A 27,388-nucleotide genomic window follows, 5' to 3' on the forward strand; every position below is an offset into this window, starting at 1 on the left:
TAAGTTTGTGGCTGTACATGGTAAGCTGTCCACTGATCTATATAGTAGTCCCGTCCAAGTGCCAGCACTCGTGTTTATTTAATTTCCATAGTCCCAAACATTGGGCAATTCACTACACAAATAAGCAACAATGCATTCCCATTGGTAATAGATTTGTTTTTGGACTGATCAGGAGTACAAGAGATGGGAAAAGACAAGTCAGAGCACAATCATGCAAGTTTTGGTTGAATTTAACCAATAGAGCACCATAGGGCTCTCTGGAAATAAACTAAATATGTAGACATTTGGAGGTTCATTCTGTACACATTTCTTGTTTCTTTGTGTTTTAAAAGAAAATTCAGAAGGGAATAGCTTGCTACTCCTACTACTTAAAAGATATAAAGAACAAAGAGGAGATCCGAATATTACAAAGCTTTGAAATATAATTTTTAGGTGAAGTCAAGCTTAAATGACAAGTGTTACAAGAAAAAAATGCTCCTTAACCTGCAAAAGAACATTATGGATTGTGGGAAAGCAGGTATCTCAAGTCATAGGGCTGTTATAAGGGACCTGGTTTTGCTCTTTATGAAACCTTATCATATGAAACATTTAATTCTAATATTCCTGTGTGCCACAAGCATTGTATACATTCAATTTCTTTTCCCCATTCGAATCATTCTATATTCTACATTCCAGGCACTGTGCACTCCTATAAATATGTATGTGACAGCTAAGGGCCCGCGTAAATTTGATTGTTATAAATATACATTTGGTTTTCAGATTTTTGCAGACAGAATATCAACAAACACAAGAGTATAAAAACAAAAGCATTAAATACAGCAGCACCTTCTCTGAAGTCACACATTCTTTTTTCAATATAGAATACCATGGCCCATGACCATATTACTGGGCCCTCCAAAAGGTAGGACATTGGAAACCAAAATCACATACCTATTTCTCCCAGTTTTCTGTGGTCTGGAAAGTGCCCTGAAACAAATCCTAGAAAAAAAGAGAGAAGAGAAATAAATTAGAAAATAATAATAATGGTAAGGATACAAATGCTAAATTATAAAGATATATAAAGTTATAAAGGCACAAAAAAATTGGAAAATCTATCTTTGATTTAAATTTCTTTTGAATTAAAGAATACCTTTACCTTGAGTCCTATAGCTATATATTGGCATTGAGATTACCCCTGATTTATCACCAAATTTGGAGTGAGATTTGGTAATTATAGTATATTGTATAGTATATAGTATATTGGTCTTTAAAGCTGGTTAATGTTTCTCTTGCTGGAAAGGAAACAGTATATGAGGCAATCCAGTAATTAATTACTTAATTCATTCTGTGTTTGTGAGCGTTCTCCCCCATCCTTGCTGCTTCTTCATCCCTGAGATGAGCAAGCAAAACTTACCCCTAAAGACCCAACATAACATAGTAAACATGGTCAGTAATACGGAAAGGATAAGCATAGGGCGCCTACAGCCCATTATGGTGACTAGTCCTTCTCTGTTGAATTTTTAGTCACTTCTTCCAAATTCTAGGTCCATTTTAAGAGTAAGTAGTTTCTTGGATCACTTAAGCAAAAAAACTGTAGGGGGGCAGGTGATAAAACGTTAAGGTTTTAGAAGACATACAACTCTATCCAACTAATGTAGAAAATACATTAATCTGTATTATATATACCTGAGTAAGTGCCAACCACTGGTGCAAAAGATGTTGATCATTCAAAATCATGCTGACTCCTAATAAAGTGGTGGTAGGTGGGATTTTGAATGATATAACAACTCTGACCCTTTTGTGTTTTACGCAGAACTATAAAATAAGTACCTAACGTTGCAACTTTATATAATATTTATAACATATCTATGTTTAACATACTTGTAGAATCAAGCTGTCTATAATATCCAATACATTTTGTGTAACTGTAAAGTATTGATGACCAAACAAGCTATTTCTACTGATTCAATTTGCAGTGAATGCTCCAGGCTCTTTGCACATGACCACAAGCAACTAACAACCATAACGATGCATTTGTATGGAAATGTTGATTTGTGTACTGTATTTGTACTTACTGCAGTGACCACAACATTTCAGCAAAATGGTTCTATTTAAAAACCTCAACCTTCACAATGGTTCACCGATCCAATGACATCCGCAATTAATCAAAAAGTGAATAAACAAGGTCACAAAAGCAGAGGTGACTTGTAAGCTATAAAAGACTGATACAGATCACTGGTCCATGATATACTGTCCCATTGGACTACTTGGGTGCATAAAGGATTTTAATAAATACAACATATTAAAGGACAGAATAGCTAACATACTGGGAAAGGTAAAGATGTAGAGCTAAAATCTGTTATATATTTTTTATGGCGTGCCAGCAATATCCTATGTTCTGCAAACAGCCAGCTTATGGGCCTTCACTACATGGCCAGCTGTTCATTGAACCATTGTACAATGGTGGCCATGAATCAGCCCCATCTTCCCTGCATCTGTACATCTCTTGGAAGAAGCACTTGATGCTAGACATCCAAATGGATTTGTGAAGGGCAGACTAACAAGCAAATGAAAGAGCCCATATGGCCACAATGGTGACACTGAGGTTGAAGCAACAGCAATCTTAGCCTGCAAGTGCTGTTACTGGTGGGATCCCCAGATAAAAATGAAAAAAAAATATTTGTTTAAGAAAACTTAATACATTTTGGGTTTAAATACACTTTATTCTCTTTATGATTAAAAACTTTGATGGACTGCCCATTATGGATTTTTTTCCTTTTGCCAAATTTCCCAAATGTAATTTATTCCTGGCCTGATTGGGTACCATTATGACTTTACAAGATGGCAACAGTTTGGTTTTGCTTCATGGACAGCTAGAGCAACTGAATTGAAATAATTGGTTTCTTTTATTAAATATATTTGTATAAATAGTCAAATGATAATTACAGAATCTAGCTACAACTGAAATCTTTGCTATTGTTTTTGTGCAATCAAAACTTGGCACATTACTAACAAAGTTTTTTATGTAAAACAAGTAATGACTTGACACATCGAATTGATTTCTCTGCTATCATATCAAGTTCAGTAATGCAAGAAATTCTGTTTTACAGAGATAAGACGTTGTGAAGGGAACCAAAACATCCATTGTCCTATCATCAAGATAGGGTGGGCTGTGATCTACTCAAACCAAAACTTCTTTATATCTACCCCAACTTTCTTTAAAATCAGCTATTCCTCAGTCTTCATTTTCAATTAAAGACCCTTTACTGGTATAGGGGGATTATTAAAAGATAAAACCATACCCTAAAATACCATAACCCAATGGTTATACACTCCGTTAAGAACCTCTTTTGTAGATCCTAAAGGAGGATTGAGATGAACCCTTGATCTAAAATGTTAGGGTTCTAAATGGGGCTAAAATATTTTGCTGTAGACTGTAGTTGTTATGCAATTCACACTCTAAATCCTAGCTGGCTTCCTGAATTAAGTGGAAGCAAGCGATGAAATATTTACAGAAGGAAAACTGTTCCACAGACAATATAACATTGACATGGAGCAGATAGCATGTTCCGAGAGAGATCTTGATATCGCTCTTGCTGTTCATTAGGGACCCGAACATCTAATATCTCGAGCTGCATCACCAGCAAACAGCCTGACTCACTCCAGCACCCCTGCAAACACTCTTATCTGTTATATTGCTTTGAGACAACATTATTTTCTGTCCTTGACCATATCTAAAATGAATTTGTTTTGGGCTTCTTGGAGAGATTGACAGCTGTGCTTGGTGACTTTTAAAAGACCTGGAAACTGAAGTTCCTTACAGAACAAGTTGGATGAATTAAATTGATTTTACTTAGAACAGAATGTTTTGCTTCAGGCCCTTTTAGCAGATGATGTGAGCTCACATGGTTAGGAAAGTTCAGATGGATGCCAAATTGCTAATAATGCTACACCAAAACCCTTATACTCTAACATATGAATAAATACCTGTGTGGGAATTAATGACCATTATAGCATTTTATTAGCAGAATAAAAGAGTTATTTATTATAAACGACTAAAGGGCTCTTGAAGGCATCAAGAAGGCACCAGAAAGCAAACCACTTTTATGTATTGATAGGTTTCCAGCCGCAACACACTGCCTCAGGGTCAATTTAGCAAAGTAACCACAGATACATTTCATTATCTACCGTAGGTCAGTCCAACTAAACCCGATGCTGGCCCACATCTGTGAAGCCTGGCGATGCCGGAAAGCAGATGCCAGGCATCGCCGGAAGACGCCGCAGACTTCACTGGAGGACTGTGATTGGGCACTGCTGGAACGTGGGAACCAGGTAGGACTTTAAAACTCCCTGGCAATTCCACCCCGAGTGAGGCTCGGAGTTACCGTTTTGGTACTGAAAATTAACCCCAAGCCACATTCTGGAATACCGCCAGGGAGGTTAATCTGCTATTCTCTTCAGAATGAATGCACAATTTTGTTCAGGCATCATCCAGGATTATCATCTACCTTCTGTACACAATCATTTAAACCATGTGCAGTTCTTAGTTTATAAAAGTATTATAAAGAGCAGCCCCTGCTTAATTCTTTTACCTTGTGACTTGTTACAAAGTTGCAGTGTCCCATTCTGATCTTTTGGGGAAAGGAGACTCACTCTATGTTACTTAAGTCTGCAACAGTCTAATGACATTATCTCAACCTAGGCCAGGGTCAATAGACTGAAGCTCATTGACTACTTTTAAATGATAAATAGTAATAGTGATCCTGTTTATTGAATAGAAAGAATATGGAAGAAGGTGATCCATGCAGTGGGGCAAATACAAAAGGGTGCATTAATGGTGTGGCAGCAATCGCAGAAGTAAAAAGCATTGTAGTAGGGGCAAGTGCATGTGTCCACATTGGTGCAACTCCCATGAGTGCAGAACTGCTTGGAGGTACAGGGGCAGTGAGTGCATATTGTTGCAGTGGTGTCAAATGCAGAAGTTGTGCCATGTTTCGGAGACCAACAGCATATTTAGTGAATTCGGAATCTGAATCCTGAAAGTTATGAAACACTGTAATGTCCTGGACTTCATCAAATCAAACAAACTGTATGGTAGCCTTAATTGCTTTTCAGGAAGGGTGATGCATGGTCCGTATGGACAGGGATCACCAGGTCCTAGCATTGGCAGCTACTGATCTCTTTTGGATTATTATAAATAAAATACGAGTCTCATTTCCGACTGTTGCTACAGCAACTCAGCACAAAATCCTGATCTATAGCTCATGTCATCCAAGTTCGGGTGAAGGAAATAAATGAGAGGAGAAAGGAGCATTAGAAAGTTAAATGAAAGTTTAATATTAGAACATGATGTAAACTGCACAAAAAGTGAATGGCAGGATTAATATAACTGCCAGAGTGGAGGAAAATCTTAAATATAATAAACAAGCAAAATAGGAAAACTTTTTGGAATTGAGTTTACTAAAAGTACTGGAACAGCCTGGAACACTTATAAAGTTTTATATTTCCAAATAGAAGCTAAGGGGTTTATTAAAGTACAGAAGCCATGCATTTCAACTTTAAAATGTTTGTTTTATGAGAACTGAAATGTATCTGAGATACAGTTCTAAACCCAAGGGAGGTTATTTTACAATGCACAGCTGACTTCCTTTCGAGAATTGAGTTCAAAGTCACAGCAGCCCATTCTCAGCCCAAAATAGCTCAGTACAGGCAAAAAGTAGGTTGATCTCATGAGCACAACAAATGGTTGCACACCTAGGAGCCAGGAAACAGCATGTGTTAGAATTAGGCGGGGACAGCAGGTATCTGAACTCTGTTCATTTTTATCCATAAACTCCAGAGTCTAGCCAAAAGGTCAATGTGTTAGGCTGTTTAGGATATTTTAACTATTTTTTTTTTATTTTATGTATTTTTCTCTATGATTTCCTACAGTTTTTGGACTCTTCTACAAATAGTTTAAAGCTATTTTTGGGTATCTTGCTGTAACCCATGCATCTATCTAGTCCGATTTATATAAATATGTAAAACGAAAATTGAAGCAGATGACATGAAGGTCAGAAGGTGGCCAACTGAAGGTTTATGGGTAGTGTTTAGGGCCACAAACCTGGCAATAGGTAAACTCTTTGGTAAACTCTTTCTAACAGTAATGATTTAGTATTACAATTTTGCCCAGTCCAGCTGTCCTTCTAACTTCTGTTACTTGCTGGATTGTCCAACAAGGTGTGGAAAATCTTAATAATGTCCTAATTACGTGCCCGGCCGGGCCTTACTGCCCAGCTTTGTCGTCCAAACGCCACCCAACCCATGAGATGCACCGGTAATAAAGGAAGCCCTTATTTCTGCTGCTACCCATCAGTTGGCCTCCACCTTTAACTGCCCGTATATGTTGTCAATATGTAGGTGAAGCCCCATCATTTTTTCTCATTAATCTTTATTTGTCCTGACAATCCACACCAGAGCTGTGTTTCCTCCCACTGAGACATTTTTTTCCCCCGACTAACAATGGGGTGTTTTTAGCTTGTACTGACCATTGTCTGTGTGGCTCTGTAATGTGATTAGCCACATGATACATTTGCAAAGGAATTAAGGGCCACTGTACCCTTACCTGTTTTTTCGATGGCCACCATGCCACCAACTATTTGCAGATGTGTTTATAGATGTATACATATACATGTACCATTGTGCCATCAACACTGAACACTGGGGGCCCCACTTTGATTTCTACCCCAGGCCCTATTTTACCTTAATCCTTTCTGGGTGTAATAACTGAGGTGGGCCTGCACCTTTTTGACCAACAGAGACAATTAGGAGGCACAAAAAGGGATTGAGGAGTCAAATCCAATTTCCAAAAATCTGAATTTTCATTGACATCTGGTTTCTTATAAGTCTGGATCTACTCAAGATTTTGACATGGAGTTTTTTAAATACATTTATTTATGTTTTCTTTTAATCTATGTCCAGAATAATATCGGGTTAACCTTATCTAGTTTATATTACAAGCACAAATGTACCCAAAAAGCGGCAAGCTGAAGTAAGTGATAGGGCTGTGTATATTAATATGAATATGCATTTCTATGCAGTGCATACATATATCTTAAGATTAGTGATTGGACCAATGCAATATGCATCTGCAGCCTTGTAATATTGCAAAGTTTCAGCCCCATTCCTGATGTAAATCAGTACTAAGGACATAAACACATAGTTATGAGAATCTAACAAATGAATACATGATTTAAAGTGTTCCAGCAAGATGGTTTATTTAAGATGTATGCAAGCAATATCTCCCCTAGAGAGGATTTTATTCTGCATGATATGAATGTATATCTGCATTAAGTGAGCAGAAAAACATTCGAAATGTCGGTTCTCTCCTAAGGGGAAAGTTTAAAGCATTTAAACATAAATGAAATTCAGGGAAACTTTAGTCACTAAAATCTGATTTTTTAAAATATGTGGAAAACAGTTTAAATTAGAGTTAAAGGGACTCTGTTACTCAAAAAAAAGTATGTTTAAAAAGTAAACTACCCTAAATGAATACAGTTATGGGATATCCACCATATGTGCGTGTGTATCTTTTACTTATCACATACAGGTAAACATGATAGAACACAATGACCTCAATCTTGTTGCAGTTTTACCCTTTTATTAGTCTGCAGTGCAATCTCACTTCAGTTCAACAAATGGACCACTACAGCAAAACAGACAACTATCCATTAACCAATATAAATATTTTAATAAAACCTCGAACAGCAATACCAAGCTTTATTATTTTGTTGTTAACATCACCCCAAGGCAAGGGTTCTTAACCAATGGTATCCACAACCCTTGTGGTTATCAGAACCAATTATTGGGCTTATGGTATTAAAATAACTTTAGTAAAATGCTTTTGATTTTTTTTAGTTGACTTGATTCTAGATATCTTTAAAACCAAGCTGTTGACATAAGTCATAGTGTTACTTAACAGAACTGGTGATGATGATTTCAAAGCAGTTGTCCAACATGTCTCCCACTGATTCAGACCATTAGCCCTGAAGTCAGCAGAGCTTGCACTCCTTATTGGAAAAGTTTGGCCATGACAGTGGATGGATGTTGGACCTCTTAAGAAATACCACTACCTAAACACTGACAGTAGTGTCCTTTTCTACATCCCGATGGCAGGGGACCAGTTTTTCTAGTCTTCAAAGATGGCAAAATGTAAGACCTTCACTTTTGATGCACTTGGAATGTATCAAACTGGTTTAAGGTGAAAGTTCAACTAGTCTTTTATGTTTCCCTTTATAAGTATACTTCTAAAGCCTAAAGGGAATCTCAGCTGATCTTTTACATACATTTAGGCCCTTTCACAATTGCAAACCACACAGTAAGCCACTTCAAGGTGCATAGGAAACCACACCCCAGGTTTGCATGAGTTGTGTTTGTAGATGCATTGTGGTTCTAACCACTGGAGGAAAAGAAACTGAACAGCCAGAAGTGACATGTCATTTAAAGGAACTGTATAACAGCCCCACCAAAACCGCAATACTACATGCAAACACGTGCACAAAATGATTCCAAGCTGCTCCCATGTTGTTGAATGAAAGCAGTTGAGAGTGCAGTTGAACCTGCAATACAATGCTGTGGTCAACCACACTTCTGAAATAGTCTTGAATAGTGCTAAAGAATTATAATAATATTTTTTTTTTGGGGGGAGGAGGGCAATACTTTACTTCCATATTCAACCAATCGATTAACCAACCAATCAATTTTCTCCTAGAAGTGGCTCTTATGCTTACAAACATTTTCTCCATTGTTAAGCAAGGCATTTTATTGGCTAACAATAGTCCTCAAAGTGAAGCGAGTTGGAAAATTACAGTGTATAAAGCTTTTGAACTTCAAGGTTCTTTCATTCGCGAGCGCTTTGCAGGTGATGAGTGATGCGCCCTATGTAATTTAGTCTATGTATGGGGTCTGCGGAGTCACAACAACATTTCATAAAGTGTGGGACAAATAGAGATGTCTGTAAGAAAATAATAGCAACTAACAAAGACCCAAACAAGACCCTGACACCGGGTCCCCGCTCTATGGAAATTAATAAAACTGATTCCACGGTTTCGAGTTCGAGGAAACAACTGCTGGATACAACTGCTTACAGATATAAAAAACAATAAAACTGAAATGATATATTTAGGCTTTTTGTAGTTTATTCTTAAATCTAGGAAGATTGTGTCTATGCAGGACAAGCTCCAAAGCTGGTTATAGGTAGAGATGAGAAAAGGTTCCATGCCATGATGAGTTCAAGTCAAACTTGTATTCTTAGACATTTGTTCTTCTTGGTAAAATGAACTTGAAAGGATTTTCTCTTCTGTGCTCCTGGACTAGTTTGTCTAATGATTGATTGGTCTAATGTTAATATGCCTTATGTGTTTAGGTTATTTAGTCTTAGGACTGAAGTACATAGGGTATTTTCTCTTAGTGCCTCCAGTACATTCATCCTATGTTCTAAGGCTTTTTATCTTCTAAGCAAAAGTTCTAGTTATTTCTCGTTTTATGCTTAGCAAGTTTTTATAAAATTCTTTAACCCAAAATGTACTCAACTATTACTCAAAATGCACACACTTTTTACATTGGATTCAATTAAATAATTACATAAATAACCTGTAAAAGTCAATTTACTTATTTCCAAATTGAATCCAATGTGATAACATCCAGTAAAAGTTAGATTAATATTTGTTGAAAACAAATTTTGGTTTTATTATTATAACAATGTGGTTTTGGGGCCTATATATGCTTTACTAAAAACCATCCAGGGGTTATAACCATTCTCTACCATTTTAGCAAAATTAGGTAAAATAAGAATAGTTATCAAGGCAGCTATTAGTTCCATCTTTAGTTACATTTTGCCACCACAGTAAATGCTCCATTTTGTCTACCAGTCCTATAGAAGCCTTTGGTATTTTTATGTACAGACATGTCTACTGTGATGCTGGAATGTAAACCAAAAAGGAATCTCAGTAAGTATACCTCTGTAGATGAAGAGGGAGGGTTATATACAGTCAGGGAGATAACTTCATTTTATTGGACTGAACAGTTATCCTTTAGAGGTTCCAGAGGCTTTTTCTTTTTTTGTTGTTTTACCTTTTTTTAATATTTCAAATTTTTTACATCACTTTTATTAAAATCTTTCCTTCAAGTTGCACATTGAAAGCACCTTAAAAGAAGTTTGAATTAGGGTTCTTGTTAGGACAATAACGGTTACATTGAGAGCTGGGGTTAATATTACTGTTAGGGTGAGCACTAGAATTGGAGTTACCATTAAGGTTGTTACTTTTGTAACCAATTTTCTCCTAAGCTGTTCACATGGCAAAATTTAAAGCCGGTTTCTATATAGTTGGGCTTCAATCTTAGATTTAACAGAAGGTGGAGCTGCAGGTAAAATATGAGATTACAACTCATGTCTCTTCAGTCCGGGAATTTGCAAATGACAAGAACCTTTCTTATGGCGATCCCTAGTAGGGATCCCTAAAATATTATTATAAGTAGTCCCCGGGTTAAGGACATCCAACATTCAGACGCCGCCTAGATACGAACAGGGCTTCCCTGCTCACTCTTGTGCAGGACGGAGGCTCATAAGGAGGGCAATTTACATGACTTGCAGAAGAAATCTTTTGATAAACACAGCTAAGGTTGTGGGTGATCTTAGGGGGGTGAGCTCTTTCTGCAGCCTCTTGTAACTCTTTAATGACCAAGACAAACTCTGCAGTTGTTTCTTTTTGCATATCAAAGCACAGCTTGCTCCACAACTTAATGAATGTCTAGACTCCATAAAGATTTTTGTTTTGCTTTGTTTGTGATTAGCTCACAGTGAGGATTTTATACAGTAACTGACACCACATTGCCTAATAACATGGGACAAACATCTATCATAATTGCATTTATTAAAATGATGTACCTGTTCCGACTTACAAAATTCAATTTAAGAATAAACCTACAGTCCCTATCTTGTACGTAACCCAGGGACTACCTGTATACCTTTTAAGGCTGAACCCCAGACACCAGTGATCACCTCCCCCTGTACAGCCACCTAACAGTACAATAATCTGTCCAGATGTTCTCGGTTGATTCATATGCTTACAACAAAGCCTGAATGGCTCCTAGTACTGACCCCCTCCCTTCTGAATGTTGCTGTGCAAGCAATGACAGGAGGTTTAAATTAAGACTAATTTGTGTACTAATGCTAATTACATAAAAATCAAACATTAAATTACTAAAGGAATACAAATTTACATTAAATGGTGTTTTTTTAATGTGCTTTAGATATTCAGCCTTAAGATATAGCACACATCCATCTCATAAAAGTGATGGACAGTTTGCAATTGATATATTAGCCCTTTACAGAATGCAACACTGAGAGTCCTTTCTCACCTTCACGAGACCTGGTTCTCTAATAGGGTAAATTCAGCTTCTTTATATGACATAATGATTAAAACCTGCATGCAAATTGTAGGATCATTTGCATCCAAGTTGCTGCCTTTTTATCACCTCAACGTTATTAAAAGACCATCTCCAACCTAATTTATATATGCAAAGAAATGAGATTTGGGTGTAATTGCTGGTGAAATATTGCCTTCAGGATGGAAAGGGATCATCTTCATTTCTAAGCAACTGCATACATAAGAAAATACAAAGAACCACTATGCTAGTTTCCTGAAGCTTCTACCTTCACATCAGGAAGGAAACACCCCTTGTCTAGTAGACATCTGAGAATTTTGAGAAGGTGGTTTGTTTAGGCAAACTAAACTTTATTTGCACCAGTCTTCTGGACATCAGTTAGGACCAGGTGGTAGACTGGGATCTGCACTAAACTGCACTAAAAAAGGGTACAGGCCACAAAAAAATCAGTTTACCTTCTAAATGTTTACCATTCTCTTTTCTAATGGATGCTTGGGGGAGTCATGCCAACAGAAAACGAGTTTTATATGTGCACCTGTCAGGTTTTGGTGTGGTTGGACATACAAGCTCACTTGACCTCCTCCAGGCTGAAGGGCCCGCAGAACCCTACAAAAACCTAAGCACTAAGCTATGCTGATCATTCAAATCATATGCCAACAGAGAAGCATGGGGTGGAGGTATGATGCTCTTGGCACTACTTAACAGTGAAGGAATAAATCTGTAAATGTTTTTAAACCTGTTCAATTGAGTATTACCCCTTAAACTGGTTGGTGTGTTGATGTCTCAAGATCTGTAATCTACATGTATGTCTATTCTTTATTTTAATTGCAGAAAACTACCCCTACCTCAGGGACTGATTCATAACTAGCCAGAGTAGGGGAATTGAGTACATGCAGAAGTGGCTTTAATTTGGGTTTACAATTGGTCTGTCTCTTTCCATGGCTACTTTAAGCCTTAAATATCTATTCCAAGTGAACAACCCAAAGAGTCTATGACTCTCCACCAGTGAAGGAACCAAAGTAGGGAGTTTTGTGGCATATAAAGATCAATCAATTAAAATGGTAAATTAAATATAAAGGGATTCTGAATCTTTATTTTAGCAATAGAGACTTTAAGCCTTAACTTCCTCCATCACTGCAGGATCAGAAAGCAGGTGAGGATGATGTTGGCCGTAATAATAAACAGATTAAGCCACCAATGGATTTCAGAACAGAGGGGCAGGGAATGAAGAAGGAACAGTGATCAGGAGAGAAGGATTTGAAGGCAAAGGGATGGAGGAGCAAAGTGAACTGGCTGAAAAATAACAAATAGTCAACCCAACAATGGACTTTTCTAATGTCTAAGCTGGTATAGTGACATTAAATTTCTTTAACTTGTTTCCCCCCATAAATCAATAGGTAAAAATTAAAGAATTAAATCCACAACATAAAAGCAAGTATTATTAAGAACTAGTAGGACCAGATTTAGCCACATCTGGGACTGAATTAAGCAGCTAGCCTGATAGGATATCCATTTATCTCCCCTTCTACCCAAAAACTAATCTCAGCACATCACAGACTAGCATCACCAACAAACTTTAAAGGCTGAGATTTATTACACCCACTTTCCTGGTTAATGTCAAGTAAGGTGATGGAAAACACAGTAATGGCAAGTGATGATGATTAGCAACTAATATTTCTAATTAATACTTTTGAAATGCAAAGCCTGGCAACCAACAGTATTTTTAAAATCTATGAGTACTTGACATTTCTTTTAATTATTATACAGACAGTTATAAAACATGAAATTAAAGATATCTTATGACTTATTGGTAGTGATGGAAATTACTTGAATATTAAAGAGAATTTAAGTATCAGGTAATTACAGAGCTGTCACAGCTTGTTATGTTACACTGTAGCAGTTGGGGCTCTGCTACTGTTGTGCTCGGAGTAGGAGGCCTTTATTATTCAGTGACAGTCTGCTTTGGTTCAAAGGGGTACAATTTAATTATTACATTGTACACTCTTAATTTTCAATTATTGTGGCTAGAGGGAGATGCCTTTTGGGGAAGGTCGTTTAAAAGGCATTTTCTGTCCTGCTAAAGTGTGAATAAATACTATGTATGTAGGGATCTCCTACATGCTGGCATCTAGTGCCGGAGAACAAAATAAGGAAGCGATACGGAAGCACATAAGACAACAGTGTTGCAGATGGCAATTGAAGATATGTAAACAGGATTTCAACTTGTTCTGGCAGAAAAAATATGATATAAAGACATTGAGATGACAGTATTTGGTGATAAACTTTTGTCTGAGTTTCTAATATGCCCATTCCTAACTGTCAGCACAATGTCAGCTACCCGTAATATCATTTCAGCTACTCATGTTTCACATGTCATGCAACAGTTTAGTTTATTCGAGGCCTGTGATAAAGAGTAGATATGTACAAATGATTTAGGATACACACTCATGTCAGGCAAAACGGGACACTATGGACCCACTTAATAATTTATTTGGTATAGAGCAAAACTTCAGCCAACACACATTTGTCTTACATTACATTTGTCTTAAATCTTACTTCTGAGAAGCCCTCATGATGCAAAAGGGCAATTCCTACACATACCCAATGCAGGATAAGTCTGCTTAATCAAAAAAAATCTGATATAATATTTTACATTGAAAAACTTGCATTTAAAATGTTTAAATTTGGTATGTACTCAGTTATAAACCATTTCAAATACAACAGTATATCCACAACATGTTATTTAAAAGAAAAAAAATAAAATGACATGGGCCAGGTCTGTATATCTTTTTTCCTCTTCCCTTCAAAGCCAAAATTTTTATATCCTAAAAAAGACAAAGTTTTTTGTGCCTATATAAGGTTATAATTGATTTTATACTTAACTAATTTTCTTCGTGCCTTTAAAAAGCCTACTTTCCTTCTCTTTTCCCTCTTTTTAACATGGTATTTTTTTGAAGTTGGTTATGATGGGTCACTTGCTCTTAAATGATCCTTTGTGCATTACTGTTGGCCACTAATAGATGGTATTGTTTTCTCGTGTAAAATATGTAACAAATTCATGTCTCTTGTCCTCAACAACAAGAGTTTGTTACACACTTTAATAAGGACACAGCAGCATCTACTGGTGTGACCCAATAAAAAATTCAGAATCTTTTCTAGTGGCAGATGCATAAAAGGCATATTAGGAGTACTTTAATTTCTGAAAGTGGTATTAAATAACCACATAATATTATGGATGCACTGAAAATGCAAAATGTTTTTGATACTAGATCTTAAAAATAGAACTATGAACTATCAATACAAAATATGCCCTGTACACTACATAACTGGATTTGGTTTTTGATTAGACTACACAAAGTTTTAATTGCTAGTTTCCTTTTTCAGCTGCTAACATATTTAATTTGCCCATCCAGTACAAAAGCTTTCTCTTCCAGCTGCATAATGAAATGGAATCACAGTGTAATTCCCCACCTCGCTTACTCATATGGTTTTGAGGAATGATGCAAGTCTTAGGGCTCCCTGTCAATAGGGGAAGGAATATTTTTGTCACATACTGTAATTTGCATGCTCTCTAGGTTGAGTGCAAGCTTCAGCTCATCTGTCTGCTGACAAAGAGCACATCAAGGTCAAGAAATGTCTAAGGAACATTTGAAACCATTCATATGCTACTCAGCAGATACAATTATTGTCATAACTGGAGATCTGCAAAAAACTGACTGTGTTCTACCTGAATCGGCAAATGTTAAGGCCTCTTGAGTTTTCTACAACGTTCCGTTTGAAACCAATTATTTTCTGTTTCATCACATCTCTCTTCACACTATATAAAGATAATTCCGAGGCTAAAAAAGGATAAATACATGTACCCAGAGATGTGTATAAACTAGTCTCCAAATCCTTTCCTCTATGGATGAATATTTGACCATTCTGATAGACAAAGCATCAACACTTACTGAAATGGTCATACATGTAAATTCCTATTAAGCAGCATGAAACGGATGTCATAGAAATGGCTCAATACCAATGTGTGGAATGGAGCACTTAGCTGGGACATTACCAGTATGTCCCTTAGCTTTGCCTAACAGAATGTTTGGGGTTTTTCTTTAGTACGGCATGTTTTTTTGCAGGTCACTTTACATGTTTCACCTATATCATCTACATATGCAGTGTGACACTTCTTACATTCACAATTTACAATTTTATCATTCTCTCTTCTGCTTTCCATCATTTGATGCTTAGATTTGGTCGATCACACTTTTTCAAATTATTTTAATGGCTGTCCTTGATTTAAGTACCCAGAAAACCCTTTCTAAATGCAAAAAAATGCAGAACACTCAAGGTATTCATTACAATGTATTTATTGTTGCTGCTTAAAGCGGCATCAGGAGATTGATAGCCCATGCAGGTAAGCCTAAAGTTTGGAGACAATGTTCAGAGAACAATGTACATGCAGAATGATGTAAGAAACTAAAATAATAGGTGTATCCCAATACAATGTAGCATAGTGATAAGTATAAGTCTGGATTTGAAGCTTTTTTAATGCGTTTTCTTCAACTTCACCCAGGAAAGGGATTAAAGGGCCTGGATAGGACAGTAAGTAAGTGTGGAGCTGCATATTTGCTCTTTATTTGAGATCCACGCCCAGAGTGTCTTGGAAGAAATGGGTGGGCCAAGCACTCTATCCCTCATCTAGGCTAAAAAATGGAGGAAGCACCTGATGAATAATATTAAAAGGAAGAGTGCTTTTAAGACTGGAGGGAGTTGGAATTGGCACCAGGCGGCTCAGGTTGAACGGATGGGTGAGCGGTGTACGAAAGATGGAAGGATGTGCAGTCTGGGAACTTGGGGGGCCAAGGAGATCTCCCAAAGTTTGGGTCTGCAGGACCAACAACTCTGAATGAGTTAAAGAGCCAGGAGGCCAAAATATATGTTTTTTTTCTGATGGACTGTGATGTCACTTATCCCGTGAGAGAAAACACAGGTTGATTTCTAATTCTTGTTTTGGAGAGAATAAAAGTGGGCAGAGTGTCTTAAATTTTATTTGGAGTCTGGACTATCTCTGTGCAAGGACTGCATTTGGAGCTAAACCCTCACAATATTTTTTTACTTTTTTTTAATGTTTCCTACTGAGATAAGACTTACCCTTATCACTTGTGTAATGAAGTGAAACAAAATAACCCCAACAGGTTAAAGACATCAATATGAAACATTTTTGCCATTTTCTGTTCTCAGTCCTCATAAACCAGCTAAAATTTCTAAGCTCGCAACAGGGGTGTCTATACTGATTGTTACAATACAGAGGGAACTAGAGAGCAAAAACAGTTGACTTGAAGTCGAACGGTAACTGAGATAGTGCCATATTTCAAAACACTGACAGCTAAGGATTTTAACAGCACTTAAATATCAGTTGGTGTTCAGGTATGTTTCAGAAGGCAGAGTCAAGAATACTAAATACATCATTTTAGGTTGAGAAAGTTGTATTGCTCAACAAATGGGAAACAGAGATATTGCAAGAAGTTTCCACTGACTGAAATAGAGACTGATACCTAAAAATCACACTATAGAATAGTAAACAGTGATCACTTTCACGACTATTGGCAATTAGATTTTGTTTGTATCAGAAGTGCTATTTTCACATACAAACCAAGGGGAATGTGAAAGCAGCTTGAAAAAGAGTGATGCAGTTTAGTAAGAGTTAAACTGCAGGTCAAATGCACCTTTCAGTGAACTGTGAATGATCATGAATTAACTCAAATGCAAGGTGAATGCACCTTAAAAGCAATCTGTTTTTGCCCATTTTTGCCAAACTCACACAATTCACATTAGGAGCCCTTTACCCTAATGTTCTCCTAACTCAAATCAGATCTTACACTAAAATTGTAGGTCCTTTTTCACTGGCTGGGCCCCCTAAATAAAATACACCAAACAAGTCCCCCCCCCCCGTCTTCTGAATTGTTGGGTGTGACATTGCAGTCATTCCATGGAAGGTCCTGTGGAATGCAGGATAAGCAAAATCTCATAGGACAGCCCATTGCAAGTGTGCCTTCTTGGTAAATTTCACCTGCTCTGTATTCGTTAAAAATCTTTCTGGAAGAACGGTGACATTAACCCCACATAAGCACCATGAGAGGTGCCTACGAAGAAAATGCATGTAAGCTTAGTATATTTCTAACTTTATTTCTTTTCATGTGCATTTTACTCCTAATGATAGTAGTTGATTTGGTAAGGGAAAGGAGGACCAGACTTTGCAAGGAGATCTTAACCTCCCTGGCTGTATTCCTGAGTATGTCTCAGGGTTAATTTTCAGTACCAAAAGCAGTAATCCCGAGCCACACTCGGGGTAACATTGAAAAACGGCTTCCCTGGTCCCCACGAGCCCACGACTTCCTCCGACGATGCCTGCCAAGGATCTGTGTCCCTCGGCCCCGAGTCCCCAGCGTGATCAATAGGACGTGTGAGCATGTGGGGGTTGTGTGCTGGGGGCTGTAACCTGGCGGGAAATTTATAACAATGTACCACTTTGATCTGACAGCTGACAGCTCAGTGGGTCAGATTTGGCCCGTGGGCTGTAGGTTGGGCACCCTTGTACTAAAGTATAAACTGAGTTTTTTTTTACCTGAAAATACCATTTATACTCGAGTGAAACCCAGTGGTATGTCCTGGAACTACATTTGTCTTTAATGTATCAAAGACAAGCGGTTTGAAATACTTTACACAGACACAGAGGTATATAGGTGGCCATCAATAATGCACAAATACTTTACCCTTTAAAATGTGAAAAACAAACAGGCTGAGCTTATAATATGAAATTTTTTAGGCTCTTTCAAACAAATGTTTTTAAAATAGCACACTGTGCATATATTTATACATATTCATTTTATTGGTCAGTGTTTAGAATTTCAGCAGTTAGGAACATATTTTGTGCCCTATATTTATACTCTATATTACTACTATTGTTAATGTAGTTTTCATGTTTTTCCATTTAAGTAGGTACCTTGGTTTATATTTGGATTGGTTTATATTGAGTATAAGTGAGTAAATAGGAATAAAAGTAGGGAAGGTGAGTTTCAGGAGGTGGGAGATTTTCTTGCCCCAAAAGTATACAATCTCGTTAACGTGAACTTGTGTTTTGTCTGTGTCCTTAAAAGGAGAGTTACAATCCTTTCCACACTCTGTCCAAAATTAAAAATTAAAATGTTTTGCATTCAGTTAGGCTTTGAGAAAGAAACAACATCCAATTCACAATTTTGCATTAAATTTACCACTGTCACATTTAGAAGCTTTATATATCAAGTGGTTACAGTATTTGCAAGCAGCCTGCGATGTATAAATACTGTTTAACTGCTCTGTGATAGTCAGGTTGTAAGACAGGAGGAAAAATCAGAATGATCTATCGAAGAGTTCTAGAAGGGAATAGCTCTGAAATATGACCTGGCTCTCCAGATATATGGTAAGTGCATCCTAAAAATAATTAGGCAACAACTAAGAAGAATAACTGACCAGCGGACGAGGCAGAAGCAAAGCTTTTTTCGGGGTGACTTGAATGTATCATCCGGGGATAATGACCACTGTTTTACAGAGAAACACTCAAGTGCCAGCTATAAATAAATACCAGTCAGATGTGGGCAGGAAGGCAGGAGAAATGAAAGCAGCTCTGGTCAGAATGGCTTTAGTAACTGTACAAGAGTGATGGATGTGTTTTCAAGAAAAAGAGCATGGGAGGAAAGGAAAAAAGGAGCTTGTGATACCATCTGGGGAGGAAACAAGTTTTCTGCTGCTGTATTATTACGTTTCAAGCAATTGGATTCCTTAGCAGGAAATAGTAAAACTGAATTACAACAGAATTTACGTGGGGGTGAGAAAGAACACTACAAATGCTGTTTGAAAAGAAAGCCTAGGGAGCTAAACAGAGAGGGGCAAACGGTTGAGTCTTTCTTGGATGCAGAACTTTTTCTTTGATGATGCTTAGTAAAAAGATGAATTAGAGATTATTATTTTGAGCAGTGACTGTTTTAGTTACACACGTTATGGTGTAGGTTATGCAAAGTCAATTGGTTACTTTGGAAACTTGGTTGTGTAAGTAGAATGGTGGAGGTGGTGGAGGCTAGCTCTCTTGCCCTTGATTAACTGTCGTTGCAATAATTGTCGTTGGAAACGAATGACTGACGACCGATCGGCCGATAATCTTTAACAAAAAAAGTGTACAAACTAATCGTGCATAGTCGTTGATCGTCGTCAATCGTTCGTTTTGCAACAACAATTATTGCACGTATGTACGTAGTCCTTGAGTGCTCAGGTTCAAATTTCATCCAGGATACTGTCTGCATGGTATATATATGTTCTCCTGTGCTTTCATGGGTCTTCACCTTACACATCTCAAAAAACACGCAGGAAGGATAATTGGCTTACCCCAAGATTGACCTTGGACTGTGCAATGATGCATGGCTATGGTAGGGACATTAGATTGTGAGCTCCTCTGACAGTTAGTGAGATGACCATGAACCTTGTAATGTGATGTGTAATATGTTGGTGCTATAAATCTAGGATTATAATATTAAGCTGGTAGGTGAAAAATTACAGGCAAAAAAAAATCTTGTGACAGTGTGTTTTATATGATTCTAGTATACCCTGGTAAAAAATGTCAAATACCTATGTGTTGGCTTGTTCTTTTCTTTAATAAATTGATTAAAGAATACCCATTAGAAGAAGGGATAGTATAGAAACAGTGACGGAGCAGAACTGAGCTTATTCTCTGCAGGGTCGGGGTTAGAAGAGAACAGAAAATGCATGCTACCACCCACAGATCCCCCCTCTTATAACACGTTCCTCGTCAGCCCCAGGACTTTCCAAAGAAATTATCTGGCACTTATACCAACACAGATAATAAAGTTATAAAAATAATTACACTAATAATAATAATACAAAAATATTTGCTGATCTCTTTATAATTTAGAAAAAATGAATAATGAAATATGCATGGAGAGGAGACTAGGTGAAAAATACCCTTCATTCCAAAGCTCGGCTTAAAAGGAAATTTACTAAGCCACTTTTCTATAAATTTTAGACTTCTATTTAACTGGGGAAACATACAGCTGTTTCTGCACCTGAGGTTCAGTTATGGGATATTTTACCCATAGGGGGCATTTACAAATCTTTTGCTCCTTTATGTATCCTTTAAAGCAGCAAAGGTGTTTCTTTAACAAATTTATTCTTTAAAAATAATTAAAGTTTGATCCTTTATTATATACCCAGTGTTTTCAAACACTGCCCCCTCAGTTTTCCTTTGTGAATTCTAAGATTGGTGACAACTATATGATAGGCCTGTGGAATTTTTTATCAATACCATAATGTAATTTGTGATATGAAAGCCTTTCATGAAACTTAAATGAAGATTATACATCCTGGCATCAACTGATTAGTATCGATCACACTTACGATGCAACAGGGTTTCAGTAGAAAATAAAATGCCAAGAGTTTTGGGGGCTCAATCTCTATTCTGTAGCTCAATTTCAATTAAAATTTACATAACTGTAGAGGAAATTAAATTACAGTAATAAGGCTATAAAAAGGAAACTGCTGGAACATATCAATATTTAAAGACAGAAACAAAAGAATCAACTTATCAGCAAACTAGAACAGGATTTGCACTATGCAGTTGAGGGAAGAACATTTGCATTGTACTGTACAAAAATATACACAAGTTTCTAATTATGGCCAATTGTGTTGTCATACTTGCTTTAACGCCACTTATACTGTACCATCATCTTAACCCATGGAATATACTTATCTCATATTAAGGGTGTTCATTGTGTATGCTACAAAATTGTCTTTTGCTATTTGTTTATTGTGGCACTAAATAAGGTATGGAAACAATGGTCCTCATTTGGAAATTTGCTGCCATTACACTTTGCATTACACTTGTACAGGCAATTCAATAAAAGTAAATACCAAAAATTTTTAATACACAATAAGTAATATTTTAAGAATAGAAACATGGATTTATCATATCAGCATTAGTGACCGGTTCCCTTTAGACCAATTTTGCTGAGTTCTTTTCTTACCACTGATATATTTCCTTTTATTTTATCTAAAGGCCAATGCATTAAAACTTCTCAAAGTTTTCATAGAAAGTCAGGTTGACAAAAGAATGAATCTGCAGTTTTTTAGAACATAAAACAAAGTTTACTGATGGCCGATAACACAGCCTTTACTGTCAGATATGCTTTATGGCGCTCCGTTATTCTATACATAATGGGGCGAGGGCCCTACGATTCTGCAATATTTTTTCCCACGGAATTGTGATTAACGGAGCCTCTGACAAATCTATAATAATTCCTGGTGAAGGATTGCGAAAAATAACATACCTTATGTGATGGTTATAGCTTTCCAGCCTGTCACGTTGTGCCAAGAACTAAATTAAGAAATATATGAATGGGCTCAGATTATGAATTAATATTACAATATCAGCGAGGGATGCTGGTTTAGAAGAATGAAAGGGAATAGGATGTTAATAAAGTGCCATGCTTTAGAGGCATGTACACAAATTTACATTTGAAATCTCAGTTTAATTTAGCGGTAGGAAAAAAAAATATATATACACATTTTGTACATTAAGGATAAATAAAAATGAATGTGTATATTGGGAAAGGTTTAAAAATAAGCTGTCAAAACAGAGTTCTGGAAGTTGTAACTGATGAGGCAATCAGAGATAGTGATGGGCAAATATGGTTAGGATTGCTGTGAACCCATGTTAGGGAGGGATGTCCACCTTGTAGTTAGTAACTTGCAAAGATTTGAGTAGCTAATGTAAATAGGCAGGACCTTACCTTAGCCGATGACTGTTATGTGTGCTACTACCCCTAAAGACCACCCACTAACAGAAACAACGTCCGCTGTGTACAGTGGTAACTGGGGGATGGTGTTGGGAGAGTCCCTTTTGGTTGGTTGTGACAACCACCCAGACCACTGTCTGGGAGTTATCTAATAAATGTGTTAATTTACAAACTTGGAGACCGAGAACCACAAGTTCAAACTCAAGCATCATCCCTGATTAGAATGTTAGACCATGTAAATTCTAACCATTGCCAATCTATCAACTGCCTGGCATGCTAATATGCTCACACAAATAATGGCCACCAACTTTCAATCTTCTGATGAAATATGATTTGAACTGTAAGTATTGGACTTAAAGTAAGCCAACTGAGAAACATAAGGCTTTTACAAGTATTTGTCTCTCTTACCGCTCTCAGGATCAAGCCCTGCTCTGGTGAGTGCCATTGGATCTTCCAGGCTTTACCTGAAGTTCTCTCAAACAGTTGGGCTAAAGGCATACCAATGCATTGCTCGATGTTTATGGTAGTGCCAGGCCCTGGCTTTCAGCTATATTTATTTACCCATGTCCTGCTGTGAACACTTGTAGTCCAGAGACTTCTGAACACCTCATGTGACCAAATGTGCTTTATTGACCCAATGTCCCCTTGTTTTCTAGTGATCCCATGCATAGGTCTCTATGTTCCAGTGACTGCAATCTGGCACATCCACCAGTGAAGTCCATCATTACCTGTTTCCTTCTATTAGATAGATGTTATATTACGTTTACATATAATATCAGTTGGGGAGGTTGTACCATATTGGACTGTAACATTGTTAAAATTTGTTGTATTAAGCTTACGTATGTCCTGCCAACTATCCCCACTCTTTGGCTTGGATAAAGTCCATCATCCACTTACCGAGTTCTCTAGTAAGGTTCAATTTTTTAAAGGTGCTGCTTGTCCAAAGGTGTTTTTTATAAATTTATAAAATTGATAAATTTTAAGTATCGTTATTACTAAATATCGCAACACACCACTACAATTTACTGCTCCTCTACATTAACCATGTGCTACACAACCCTACGTAGCTAAACCAGGCAAAGCTCTGTTGATGACATTAAATTCTTATCTCTTTTGTAAAGTTCTACCCTCTTTTCCTCAGGTCACACAGGCCTAAAATATTACCATTAATACCTATCTGGTATAGGTGTAGGAAGAAGCTTTCATACTAATATGCATGTGTATAAATATTCCTTCATAAAACATTCATCTATAGTTTGGTTGCATGACATTATTTTATGATGCCTAAATTGGCATATGTCATGAATGGATTGATTAACTGATTTATCCAAATGATTTTCCACCGCCTGGTCTAACTGTACAAAAAGCATGACAGAAAAGTCAATTTCTCTTTGTGATAGTCTTTTGTTTTGGGTGATGTAGCTGTTTGCTTGTGCAAAGGGCAAGTCAGTGTTCCACTGAGCCAACTGGCTATATCAGGTTGACACATAAATACCATGATTAATTTATGAGCATGTAATGAAAGATCTGAGAAGAATTAATTTGATGGATTTCTAAAGCTGCTGTGTTTATCATTTCTGGACGCACTCTCTTGCAGACCATCCAATTTATGATGAATCTCTGCCCTTCCAAACAGCGTTTATTTACAAAAGGGTAAATGGAATATTTGTCCTTGAAGATATTATTTGGATTTTTTTTCAACCAACTGTCACATTGTGGCTTAGCCATTGATCCGGAGGTAGGATGTTTATATGTGTACTTAAATGACTTTGGATTCCTTGTGTAGGCCGCTCCCTTGAGGCTTGCACTGATCATTCTGTACTCAAGAAACAAAGAACTTTTGGTGAAATGATTCTATTTGTAAGTGTGGACATTTTTTGCTGTGTTTTGAATTAAAGTGAACCAATGATTTACCACTTATTTGACTTGTTCACTTAATTGGACTTTGGAGCTATGTTGGTGGGAGTTTCTGGTCCTAGTAGGGGCATCCAAGCTAGACAACTTCAAAGATCAGCCAGAATGAAAGTGATACCCTAGTTCTGCACGTTGGGCTTGGGAATGAGGTTTTCAAATGTTTTTTTGAAGGGGCTTAAAGCAAACCTAAGATTTGCCCATTCAGATTTTCTTTAATCTCCTTATAGCCAATATTCTTCAAACCTCTTCCCTCTTTTTATTTTCCAAAATGTTTTTTTAATTGGGAATGAAGTATTAAAGGTTACACACAATAGGAAAACTTCAAAACATAACAGGCAGCATTATGCAAAACAAAAGAGGTGCCTCCAAAAAAAGAGGTGCCCCAACTCTCTGGAGCAGTTTTCCTCATCCTATTCGGCTTGCTCCTACTTTCTGCTTATTTAAAAGAGCACCCCAAACCAAATTTTTTAAAAACTTTCCTACCCATCTTGGTACCCTCTTCCTCTTCTTGGTACATCTTTCCTACCCTGTCTTTTAAAACCATTGCTACCTCCCACCACTACATATCTCTCCTATTCTATGATACTTCCCCAACCTCCTAGATTGTAAGCTGTTTGGGGCAGGGTCGTCTCCTTCTGTGTCACTGTCTGTATTCGTCTATCATTTGCAACCACTATTTAATGTACAGCGCTACATAATATGTTGGCGCTATATAAAACCTGTTTGTTATTATTATAAATAATAATAATAATATTAATAACTGTGCAGTGCAGAGAAATGAGTCCAAGTTACAATATACATTTAAACAATTCTAATATTACAAAAGGGGACAGTGGCCTGTAGTGGATAAAGTTCCAAAATTGCTTAATAGGAAGCCCTCTACACAAAGAGTTATTCTGTAACTGATAAAGGCCATACTGTTAGGGGTGTCAAGAAATAGAAGAGGTACATAGAAAAAGAGGGACAAGGAGAAAGGAAGGGAAGAAGAGGAACCTGCACACTGGAGGGAAAGGTGGGGGAAAGTGGAAATCAATGACCAAGGGATGTCTCCAGAGCCAAAGAAAGTCAAAGGCAAGGTTTTTTTTCTTTATTTTTGGCAGCTGCGATTGTGATTTTTAATTAGAGGCAGTAAGCAAACCATGCCTTAAATTTTCAAAAATGTTTATGTATTTTCTATAATAATAATATACAGTGATCTTATCCACATTTCACAAGGGTGAACAAATTTGGCTACATTCCTTTTTCCTCCTAAATTAGGGCCACATGTTAATTTGCATATATAAATGTTAACGTCATTAGAAAAAATAACCTTATACATTAATTTTCCAATATGAACTCAAGGTGAGTATTTTCAGAGTACTACAATATGCCTCTGCAATTTGCTTCCCTTTTAATGGATCTGCTTTACTTTTTGGCAGATATTGAACGTGGGCTGTGCACATGTACACCAGTACATTTAGGCATCACGGCTGCTGTAATATTCTTGCAAGCTGTCCTAATTTTACTACACTTGGAACATTTGAATTAATGGAGTCATGTCTAATCTCTTATTTTTCGCAATTTACCATAACGCTTTAATTTGATGGCTGCAGAGAATCTTATATTGATCACACAGTTGTGGCTGTCTATCACCTTTAAGGTGAATCAATAAAGCACCTTACCTCCTCTCACTCTTTCAATAGCATTGACTCATTTAACAGCCCTGCTTGATGGTACTTTCTTACGGGAAATGCAATTGTGACCGTATGTCATAAACGCTTCTCTTTCTCCACACTATTTGAGGCCTGTTTCAGAACAAATACTGAAATTGATGTTATTGGGAGCTTGCATTGTTTTAGGAGAACCTAGAGGGGAAACATTAACCTCCCCTACTACACAAGAATCTCTGTGAGCCTGGATGTAATAAAAAAAAGGGCGAAGGGGCTATGGTATTTGGCAGTGTAATGCACTCTCAGAAGCTGGAAGACTGTATGGGCCTGATTAATAAAGCAACCAGCAAGACTGGAGAAGAAAGACTATCATGGGAGAATCTGGGTGATCTAGCAAACCTGTAATGGATTTCTGCAAAATCATTTGCTATTAGCTGGCAAGTGTTTTCAAACCTGGATATATATATATATATATAATGGTCAGGACGGTCTCTCAGATGGGAGGGTATATGAGGGGGTGCTAAGAAGTTCCTGGCTTTGCCCCCTTCAAGATGAAATAGAAAAATGAGTGTGGGGGCATATGACAGCCTAATATCTTAGTATGTAACTGTGCAAATATCAGGTCTTTGCCATTCTTAAAACTGTTTGTTCTTTTAGTGAGAAGCTCTGATGGCAGAGGCACAAGCAAGTTTCACGTAGTTGGGAGTTACAGGCCGTCATAAAGTTTTTGTTTTTCCACGGAAAGTCAGCAAAGGACATTCACACTGAGATGTCACAAACACTGGGGGAGAGGTGTCCTTCTCACAGCACTGTCAAAACCTGGATATGTCGTTTCAAGACTGGGCCTTTCATCGTTGAAGATGAGCCCCGCAGTGGGGGCCCCCGAACCTCAACTGACCCGGCAACCTGCGATGCTGTCCATGAGCGGATTATTGAGGACCAGTGAATATTTGCAAAAAAGATAGCCCATGTACTTGACATCTCACGGAGCGTGTTGGGTTTGTTATCACCACTATCCTAGACATGCGCAAGCTTTCAGCGAAGTGGGTGTCCAAATGTTTGAACAGTGATCCGAAGAAGGAATGTGTTGTAGCATACAAAGCTGTTTTGGCCTATTTTGAAGCTGCACAGAACTTTTTGGCTAGGTTAGTGACTGAGGATGAAACCTGGCTCCACATCTATAATCCTGAAACCAAGGAACAGTCGAAGGAATAGGGCCACAGTGGGTCCCTGTGGCTGAAGAAGTTCCAATCCCAGAAATTGGCCAAAAAAGTCATGGTGTCAATTTTCTGGGACAAAGACAGTATTTTGTTGGTGGACTACCTACCTCAGGGCTTTAGTATCACTGGACAGTATTATGCTAACCTCCTGGACCAGCTGAAGGAGGCAATTAAGATTAAACGCTGTAGAAAGTTGACAAAAGGGATCCTTTTTTTGCAGGACAATGCACCTGCGCACACGTCCAACGTTGTGGCTGCCAAATTGAACACCCTGGGTTTCCAATTGGTCCACCATCCCCCCTTCTCACCTGACCTGGCACCTTCGGACTATTATCTGTTCCCGAATTTGAAGAAACACCTGAAGGGTAAACAT

The 27,388-nt window shown here is 37.5% G+C and overlaps 1 protein-coding gene across 2 annotated transcripts in view; it reads right to left on the reverse strand.

Moving 5' to 3' along the window:
• The window catches only part of TAFA1 (TAFA chemokine like family member 1), a 228,065-nt gene that overhangs the window by 75,828 nt on the left and 124,849 nt on the right, over positions 1-27,388 (reverse strand). For both annotated transcript variants that reach the window (XM_072420789.1, XM_072420788.1), the window contains exon 3: positions 931-978. In XM_072420789.1, the coding sequence (XP_072276890.1) occupies positions 931-978 (48 nt within the window). The remainder of the gene's footprint in view (positions 1-930; positions 979-27,388) is intronic.

This window comes from Pyxicephalus adspersus, chromosome 8, assembly GCF_032062135.1.
Source record: "Pyxicephalus adspersus chromosome 8, UCB_Pads_2.0, whole genome shotgun sequence".
In the NCBI taxonomy this organism is placed as follows: domain Eukaryota; kingdom Metazoa; phylum Chordata; class Amphibia; order Anura; family Pyxicephalidae; genus Pyxicephalus; species Pyxicephalus adspersus.